The sequence below is a fragment of the Dermacentor andersoni genome, chromosome 3, assembly GCF_023375885.2.
Source record: "Dermacentor andersoni chromosome 3, qqDerAnde1_hic_scaffold, whole genome shotgun sequence".
In the NCBI taxonomy this organism is placed as follows: Eukaryota; Metazoa; Arthropoda; class Arachnida; order Ixodida; family Ixodidae; genus Dermacentor; species Dermacentor andersoni.
In genome coordinates this window covers 100,188,644-100,199,022 of record NC_092816.1, presented here as the reverse complement: position 1 = coordinate 100,199,022, position 10,379 = coordinate 100,188,644, and the positions used below count along the sequence as shown (strand labels likewise).

The following is a 10,379-nucleotide window of genomic DNA, read 5'->3' as shown; positions in this document are numbered from 1 at the left end:
ATCTTTGAGCTTAGGTGCAGAGAACAAAATTTGGTTCAAAATGCAGAGAACTGTTTGTCTTTGAATGCAGCCAGTTTAGCTATTATCGGCCTGGTTTTTTTTATCCGAGAACCTACCGAGACGATGCACACGCTCGAACCTATCACTAGTAAGCGATACTTCGAGGTGCTCAGAGCAGAAGCTAATCACCTTTTGCTTGGACGCAGCCCAATCTTCCCTTTCTTCGTCCTCTAAGCCAAAGAATAAAGGATTTGACCGCTTAAGCCTGTTTTCTGTATCTTCGCATCTGGCCGATATATTCCGCATTTGACCCTCTACATCTCGAACAGCATTCACTGACGTAGAAGTTCCAGAAGGTTCAGCGCCACTGAGCGACGCAATGGTTGCTTCTAACTTTACAACCCTCGTAGCCTTTAATTTCGCGGTCAGCTGCTTCCTGCTTTTCCTTAACTTCTTTCAATTCGCTCAAAGTTGTCGCATGCCCGGCCTCAAGTCTACGCATGGATTCTAGAAGTGAAGTCATAATTTCCTCCTGAGGGCCCGGATTTTCTTCCACATCACCGGAAAGTAACAACAGCAGTCTGAATAACCGAACACACACACATGGTGACTGCAACAAAAACCGCTTCGCCTTAACGTACATTTCTAATGGGCACGACACGGCAAATAAACAGTAGTTACTGCTCCTTACGCAGGAAGCATGGCTCAGGTAACTAACCTGGAAAAAGCGAAATGATGATCGTGGCATTCTTGCAGCAGCGTCGTGCCGGAATGCGAAGTCAACAGGTGGGCGTTTAAATAGGCCGCTTGTGAGGCAGATAGCCGTATCTTCCTGCGATGTCCCGGGTGGCCAGATGATTAATGCCGTTGACCCCAAACTTGGCCAGGCGGTAGACCGCGTAGACAAATTCCGATGAAAACCCTCGGGAACGGGAGGCCACCAAGTGGGGAGCCAGGTGACGCAATCCAGAGGAGCGCGGCCTGGAAAAAGCGAAATGATGAGCGTGGTATTCTTGCAGCAGAGCCGTGCCCGAACGCTACGCCTACCAGCTAAATTCACTGAATGTGCCAGTAAACGTTTTCATTACCTATATTCATTTGTGCAACCTGTAAACTCTGCCATCATTAACATTCCTGATTTATGACGAAACCAAAGAAAAAAGAAAACTTAAGTCCCTCATTTTTTGTCTGAAAGCGTGAGTTCTACTTATGTGTACTCTTCGTATATCAACGTCTAAAAGCCCTCTGAGAATCTTTGATGTCACAATAATAGGCAGGTATAAAATTATTAATGTATGTATAATGTATGTGCGCCTTATTTTTTACCTCACCTTCGTATTCACCACCTGGTAAAGCTATGTACCTGCATAGTCCATAGCATAGTCCTGCATAGACGTCAGATGCATCATTGAATGGTTTGGGTTCAGCTCTCATGCAGCGTCACGGAAGTGAATGGCGTCCTGTGGCGTACGCATCAAGGGTGCTGACAGACGCGGAACAGCGTTATTCACAGATAGAAAAGGAAGCCTTAGCAGTGACTTTCGGCTGCCAGAAGTTTCATTACTTCATCTATGGTCGACAGATTGTCTTGGAAACCGATCATCGGCCGTTGATAGCTATAGCTCAAAAAGCATGTAATGTTCCGTGCGTTATGGGCGTGTGCGAAGCATTGACCAGGCCGACATGGTGAAGGGCGAAAAAACTGCTTGCGTCCTTTATTGCGCTTGCTTATAAAGGCACGCCAAGAGCAAAGAGGGAAAAGTAAAGAGAAAGGGCACGGCTCGTGCCGAGTAGAAATAATGACGTGGGTTGCGCTGGTAAGCGTACTATCAGATTACGATACAGTCCACATCATGAGAAGGAATCCTCCTTGTGGAGCTCTTCTCTTCCTATCGCGCTAGGTCACGTGGCCCATTTTAAGCTAAACCCGACAACGACGGCACAGGGTCCATATAAACAGCTTCTCTGTAAAAAAGAAAAAAAAAACGCATGCTTGGTCTGTGCTTGGAATGCTGTTGCCCGTACACACTGACGCATGCCCTACCAGCCGCCGCGAAATCTATTGTGCATCCGAAAGAACCTTGACGCTTTGAGCCACGGAACTGATAAAACGGGTTGCTTCCGTTAGGTAGGACTTTTGATTCCGTCGTTCCTGGGTGGTGCGTGGTTTAATGCCAAGCATTTTTCTCCGAGTGACAACCGCTTTTTCTCGGGTCGGTGGGTCAGGTGTCCATTTCGGTGGACGGACTCCACTGATAATGCAGCCCATCTCGCCGTTTTCGTGGGGTGAGCCGATCCCGCTGATAGCGAAGAGACGCGTCTGGGTATGTGCATTGAGTTTGCGCCAATGATTTGACCAGGTGTGTGCCGCTTCCTATGTGCACTGTGTATCTGCATTGAAACCACAGAATATGTGCACTGGGCCACGGGGTATCTGCCACTGTAATTTAGTTTGCTTTCAATCCTATGTCTTACCATCAGAAACGTTCTGTCTTACTAATTACAAGTATAAACACTACAGCGTATAATATCTACGTAACCGTTCGCGACGATTCAGATACGTTATTATATACAACTGTTCACTGCAAATCAAGAATGCTTTAGATTACGCAGACGTAAACTACAGTGGACGCTATATATCCTTTTTTTTTTCACACTGAACACCGCTGTTTTAATAAAAGCGCTTGCAACGCTCCTTCGCTCTAAAAAAAATGATACTGCGTTACTTCTCTATAACATTAGTGCAGTGAAATTCGCGCTGAAATATGCACGAGTAGTTCAATAGTGGACTGCTTAGCGTACAATCAGAGGCGACCACGAAGTAAAGTGTTTAGGAACTGTTTAGCTGGTTAGACTGAAACAGAAACCAGCAGCAAAATGTTGGCACTGCTTGATGTGCAGAATGTGTGGCTGCGCTGCCACGAAAAAGTTTCCCTGTAATGACTTGGTCCAGGTCATGACGCCATATAGATAGGTGACTACCGCGAACATGTTGGTTCTGGTAGCATGTGATTCTATTGGTCCTGAGCCTTTAATTGTTGTGCCAGCAGTCACATAGCATTGCGGCCACGAAATAAAGTGGCTCGGCGTGAAGGAGGAAAACTTTACTTATTTGTTATGCCCTTGTGCCTACGCGCTAAGGAAGTCATACGTTTATAGTTTACAAAAGTAAAGATTGAGTACACCTACCGCAAAGTGCTTGGGATCAGGCATAGAATGCTTCGTTTAGAAATGTTAGCAAGTACACAGCGCGGACATGCACATCTCCCTCTGAAGTTTCATGTGTTTAAAAACGATAACAGAGGCTGCGTTCCAACTCTTGCCGTAGACGGCAAAGTAGACGGCTTTGCGGATCGCGGCTATCTTAAGTTTTTCTTCTTCCACTTCCGACAATGGCGTCAAACAAGACAGCTTCGCGAAGGCAGCGTAGAGGCAAAAAATTATCTGGCTTCCTTACTGCCCAAACAACACGGTGGCTGAACAGCAAGCTTGGAAACTCCATGGGTAGGTCATCTGCACACAAAAAAAAACATAGAAAAGAACGACTTCGTCATGCTTTCATGTGCCTTAAGATAAGTTACACTGTTTGAGTCCAAATACAGATACAATGTGAGATACCCTTGGCTTTTCAGCGTCTCGACGAGGTGGCACCACGTCACAGAGGCGTGTTCTGTGCGTCGCCTAGACTGTTAGAGACGGCGCATGGTGAGCCGGCTCAGCCGAGTTGGTGTTGCAGCTGATGGCGCCATCGATATGAGCGTATTTTTTCTTTGTATGACAACGATGTGATTAAGAAAAAATTATCACGACGATGGCATTACGACAATTAGCTGTCGATGCTGTAATGAGGACGATGCCGTAATGTCGACGCCATGAACATAATGAGATGACAATGTTGGAATGATTGCGATTGTATTACGATGACGACCTGACGACACCAGGATGGTGACGTTGCAATGACGACGACGATATGACGATGATAGTGAATTACGATGGTGTGATGGTGGTGTAAATACGACGCAATGACTACTACGGAATGACGACTGCATGGTTACGATGGCGTGACAATCACATACACGATGGCGATGTAATTACGACGGCACAATGATGAGGACGGTGTCATGACGGTGGCGTGATGACAACGTAGCGTCGACGAAAAAGTGAAGGTGGCAGAACGATTACGATAACATGACGACAAAGGACTAATCGCCGCGTTAAGCAGGCGATGAAAGGACGATCACGGCACGAAGATGAAGGTGTGTTTTTGTTAGAGATCACGCCCTGATTGTACTCTATTAAGTGCTGGTTTGCAGGATGTCCAGTAGTGTCCAAGTGTGCAAGACATCGACTAGTTGCCAAGACGGAATAAAATCAAAAAGAATGCAAGAAAACTTTCGCCCTATTATGATAATAAACGTAATTAAAGTGAGGCCATATTGAACGCGATGCGAAGGACGGTATACGAAATGTGTCTGGATAAACCTTTACCAGCTACCACTGCGAATCTTTATCGAGCCTCAATGCTTGAAAAAAGTACACTTCTAGCCATGCTTTGCTCGGCCAGGAAAATAATTTGACCTTAAGCGGCGGCTCAGGAACCTCATCGCAATGCTGCTGGTTCAACCCACGTGGGCGGGTGTCCGTTTCCTTGGAAACGGCATTAAAAAAAAGTTTAGCCGCACCTCGGCTTTTCCTCTGTAAATGAGGTCAAAGCGCTCAAGCGTGGCTATATGCTACGTTAGTGCATGGCACAAGCGTCACTGGCGGTTTCTTAGAAAGGACACAGTATTCTAAGCCTTGCCGCGTGCTGCAACATGGCCATATTCGCCGACGCGGCATGACGTGTCTACGTTCCAGGACGCATGATTGCAATTTCCAAACCACACATTCAAAGCGGAACAAAAATGAATCTCTTGTAATCCCTTCTTATGACTCACTGCATAGCGAGGACCGCGAAATTTACAGCCTTTATGCAGTGAGGGCGCAAGCGAGAGCTTATTGGCTGCCTGCTGCCAAGCTCACACACTATCGTCGTCAAATTAAACGCGACCAGCGTATATAGTGCGCGCTGTCCAGTCGTCGCCATTGACAGGCGCGCACATTCGGTTTGACTACACTCCTCTATGATGCTTCCCCTAAATTGCGATATTTTCGTTTCTCTTCTGGTTCTCTTCCATTTGAGAATGAGAAAAGAGAAATAAAAGATAACAGATTCTAAAGTATTGCACTAGGACGAGCATCCTCTCCTTCTGCGGAAAAATTGGATAAACCACTCTACTTGAGAGGACAGGTCAGGGGGATTAGTGAATCTGTCCCTATTGATGATTACTAGATGGCCAAAACTGTACATCACGCACCTCTGTTCGCGTTTCATTTCACGCCGATCGCACATCCGGTTTCGCCGCAGTGTGCGATAACATTCGCCGTATCCTGCAGTATTTTATCTATTCTTTATTCACACAATAGTGCAGGCAGCATTGCTGCCCAAGCAGGAGAGGGTTATCATCTGTTTTGTTCGGTTTTTCCTTTCGCGCTTTCATACACAAAAAAGGACCACAGGAGAAATGAAAATTTCACAGTATACGAGGAACATCACTACGGCATGTGCGGTCAAACCGGATGTGCACGCTTGACAATGGTGATGACTGGACGGCGTGCGCTGTATTCTCCCTCATGCTTCGACGGCGTGCTCCGCCGTTCGCTTTTCATATGACCTTGACCGTACATATTGAGGCCTGCCGTTAAAGACATGCGGTTCTCATGAGGTGTGTACATTGGTTTAAACTAAGCATAGCGCTGGTGTTTGCGAAGAGCTCTGTGCTTGTTCGGCGACTATTTACATGTATTAGGCAGGCGACCATTTTAGACACAACTTCACCGAGACACGCCTCGCTAAACATAAGCTTTTGGCGCTCAAATATGCGACGCCCACGCATGACGACGAAGGATTGACGACGGTATGACGACGAGGGCATGGGGACACTAAAGTGACTACGACAAAATTTGAACAATGGAATGATGACGTTGGATGACGACTACTGTATGACTACAATTTGATGACGGCGCTTAAATGTTGACGACTGCATGAATACACACGAGGCTGGAATGATGACCAATGACGGTGTGACGATGACGGCGCGACGATGACGGCCTTACGACAACGGCATGCCGATGTCGGAATAATGACGATGCATGACGATATGCGACCACGGGCTGAGGACAATGGCCTGACAAATGAGGAATGACGCTGATGGAAGAAACGTGATGGCATCAGCATTACGGTGTGAATACGAATGTATGAGAATGACTCAAGGACGACATTGGCATGACGGCGACGGCATGAGGCCGACGGCATGATATCGTTTCGACGGCGTGATGATGAAGGTATGACGTCTATCGAATGAAGACGACGGCGGAAGAACGACGACTAATTTATGATGAAGGTGTGACGATGACGACGTGATGAAAACGCAGTAACTATGACAAAGTGATGACGATGACGATGGTATAACAGCGGAGGAATGATCATAATCAAATGAAGGCGATGAAAGGGCGGCAATGTCATGACGACGATGGCATGTTTGCGTTCTAGGTCACGTCCAACCTTGCATACATCACCTGCCACACGTTGATGAAGCCGGTATGATAACGAAAGAATGATCACAATGAAATGAAGGCGATCAAGGGACGAAGATGGCATGGTTACATAGTGCGTTCGGGTTGGAGGTCACGTCCGCGTTTACGCAACACATCAAGTGATACACCTAGCCCACTCGTTGTGCATTATACCCGGTGCCATTTGCATTAGGTCGAGTACCGGCTAATCCTGCAGGATAGAGCGTCGTGTGGTTAATCAAGAGAGCGAATCGTGCAATGATGGCTGCTGTCCAGCATTCAAAAAGTGGGGAGAAGAAGCAAAGAATGCTTGGCTTTGAAAGCTTCGCTTGCTAAGGACGTTCCATCCCCGCTGTCTTGGTCGTGAGTTGCGCTAGTTAGCCCTCCCAGGGTTAAATTTAGCAATGTCGACAAATTATCAAGACAATGGACCGTAGAATGGCCGACACGGTGAAGTAGCGCAGGCACAATGTGGAAGATGTGGGTTCGGCTCGTAGCTGGGGCACGTTATTTTCTTGTTCACTTTCATTTTTTATCTTATTCTTTCTACATTTCAGTCATTCAGAGTAGACAGTATCTCGTACATTTATGTTAAATCATTGTCTGTTATTTCGTGTAATAATCATAAATTACAGCAACTGTGTAATATTATTGTAAAGTCGAACAATGTTTTCATCGTCAAAGATATTCGGTAAGCAACAACACTCTAGACTGGATGTGATGTTTAAAGCATCTTCGATTTGTATGCAGTTTCTGCACAATTTGAGAGGAGCGCAGCACTTTTGTCCTCAATTTGACAGTGCAGGCGAGCGCCACCTTTACCAATATCTTTGATCTAACTTCCCAAATTTACCGTTCTCCCGCTGCGCCTATTTTGGAAATGCAAGCATCGTGCAAATGCCCGATAGGAAACGCCGTGGCGAAGGAATTGTTGATTCCTTGCATCCACACCTGATTAATATATTATATTTTGGTTAGAACATTTGCTTTAGTCGGCATATGGAAGCGATATACGTGTTCGATGCTTGAATAATTGTCAGGGCACGAGGCAAATGCTTGTAATGCGCTCAATTGCTTTCTACTTCGCGCGTTCGTTTTTTGAAGCTTATTTTCTAACGACTAAATAGAATCCGCGGTCTAGATTCCACTCTCAAGGTCATGATTGCCGTTGCCATCATTGCCATTGACACTCCATTTTGCTACATGCGGGTTTGTCATAAACGCTTAAGGGCGGAATGCAGTGTCCATTCGTTGGTGCACTTCTCCATTTGCAAGGGCAGTGACGTCCGCAGGTGCTCCTGTACCGCGCTCCTGCAAACGCTTTCTTAAGGTGCTTAGGATGCGCGGTAAAGAAACCTAGGTGATCGAAGCATATCTGAAGCCCTGCAATACGCCGTGTCGGAAAAAGTGTACAGATTGGGAACGTTAAAGAAATAAGTCAGTTTTTACTTGTTCCGAATTGACAAAGGCAGCAACCTTAGTTGAGAAATGTATGAACAATAATTTATTTGACATCCAGTCATCAATGCAACAAGATGAAGCCGTCTGTCCTGGACGTCCTGATGTGCTGAATGTAACGCGAGCCGTTCTTGATTCGTGAAGGAATGGGTTCCTGCATAAAATAAAAAAATGATTATTTCAAGCACGTAACTGGGCAAAGTACCTCTCGTCATCTCAAAGAGTTGTAGCTCCTTCACATCAACAAAAGAAAGTCAAAACAATGGTTTACTGATGCACCCTCACATTATTGTAATCGGCTATCGTTCGGTGATCCCGGCAATAGTTAAGTAAAAGCAGGCCAGAATACACATAATAAAGAACAACGCAAAAAGCGGTCTTGAGTATGATGGCTGGAAGTATGAAAGATAATAAATGCTTACACTTCCTGCGGAGAAGGGCACCATAATGGTACGGGGTGCCGAGACCGTACCCGTAGTTCAGGCCGTAGCCAAGGAGACCGTGGCCGTAACCATAGTGCCCGGCACCGTATCCGAGAGTGCCAACGCCATAGCTGTAATAGGCTGGAACAGCCTCGTAGGCAGCGACAGCTGGGGCAGCGTAAGTGGCAACTGCTGGAGCAGCGTGAGCAATAGTGGCAACAGCTGGGGCAGCAGCGTAGGCAGCGAAAGCTGGAGTTGCATGTCCAACAGTGGCCACAGCTGGGGTGGCAGCATAGGTGGCGACAGGGGCAGCAGCGTAGGTGGCAGCAACCTTGGTTACAGCTGGAGCAGCAGCGTAGGTGGCGACTGGAGCAGCAGCGTAACTCGCAACGTTGCTGACAGTAGGCGTAGCAGCGTATGTGGCGACTGGGGCACGAGCGTAAGTGGCAACCCTGGTCACAGCTGGGGCAGCGGAATAGGTGGCCACTGGGGCAGCAGCATAGGTGTGAACCTTGGCGACTGATGGGGCAGCAGCGTAGGTGGCCACTGGGGCCCGAGCATAGGTGGCAACCTTCGTCACAGCTGGGGCAGCAGCATAGGTGGCGACTGGGGTAGCAGCATAGGTGGCCACTGGGGCACGAGCATAGGTGGCAAACTTGGTCACAGCTGGGGCAGCAGCATAGGTGGCGACTGGGGCAGCAGCATAGGTGTGAACCTTGGCGACTGAAGGGGTGGCAGCGTAGGTGGCTACTGGAGCAGGAGCATAGGTAGCAACTTTGGCGACAGCTGGGGCCGTTGCATAGGGGGCAGCTGGAGCAGCGGCGTAGGGAGCTACGGCTGGGGTGGCTTGGTAAGTGGTGGCGAATTTAGTCACAGATGGGGCAGCCACGTATGTGGCAACCGCTGGGGCAGCGTGGTAGGTGGAGACAGTGCGGCCTACCGATGGGGCGTGGCCATAACCGTAACCAAGGCTGTAGCCAGTAAGGCCAGAGTAGCCAATGCCATGGGATAAGCCGTAACTAGACAGTCCATAACCAAGACCGTAGCCAAGGCTTTGGCCGAGCCCGTAACCGCCACCGACGTGGCCAGCAAAGGCACTGGTGGTAAGGGCAAAGAGCACGTAGGCTCGGAACTGCAGCAAGAGGTAGAGTAGCGGGAGAGGTTGATAAATAGGTAACAAGAAGCTAGATTCTGGTTCATAGATTCGCACGGTAAACTTTTTAGGATATAACAGTAACGCATTGAACAACCAGTGATTCAATTTTATTTCCGACGTCAACACATTGGAACACATCTACCCGTCGAATACTTCACAAAAGTAAGTTACTCCCTGAAAGAAAAAAAAAAACAATTGCTTCGTTATTATTAAACAATACATGCGTTTACACCATAGGAAGGAAATTTACGACTAACTCTAATAATGTATCTTTTTTCTAGAATAATAATATTTTACTGCCTAGGGCTTGCACTAATTACAGACAAAATACCTTAAGCTTCGCAGCCATCATAGTGTCGAATAGCCTACCCTTGGAGGCTAAAACCTCTTCCTGATTAATTATTTTCAAAAGATCAGTTCACCTGTTCATGAGCAGTTGATTTATATGACGATTGCTGTCGTTACATTTTTCTCCTCTCCAGTGCATTTCATGTATTCTTGTTTATGTTCATTCGGTTACTTCTTGTCGTAAGAATTATTAGTGTTCAATTTCTATTCATTCCATATGTGACACTTCGTTGTGCCTTCGCTTACTTACTGGCCTATTTGCATATGTTATTCCGATTTGATTCGTTCTTCTGTTCGTTACTTCCCATTCTTGCCAACTCCTTGTATTTGCATGTATTGTTTGCTAGTACTTCGCAATTGATTCTGTTTGCTTCTATTGT

General features: G+C 46.9%; 1 protein-coding gene across 1 annotated transcript; it reads right to left on the bottom strand.

The window, feature by feature from the left end:
* Positions 1 to 7,752: 7,752 nt before the first annotated feature.
* Positions 7,753 to 10,052, bottom strand: LOC129386986 (uncharacterized). The gene is made up of 2 exons (XM_055075607.1): positions 8,496 to 10,052; positions 7,753 to 7,814 (listed from the first exon to the last, which is right to left on the bottom strand). Exons 1-2 carry the CDS (start codon positions 9,787 to 9,789, stop codon positions 7,753 to 7,755), a joined length of 1,356 nt encoding a protein of 451 aa, XP_054931582.1. The 5' UTR covers positions 9,790 to 10,052.
* Between the last annotated feature and the right edge of the window lie 327 nt (positions 10,053 to 10,379).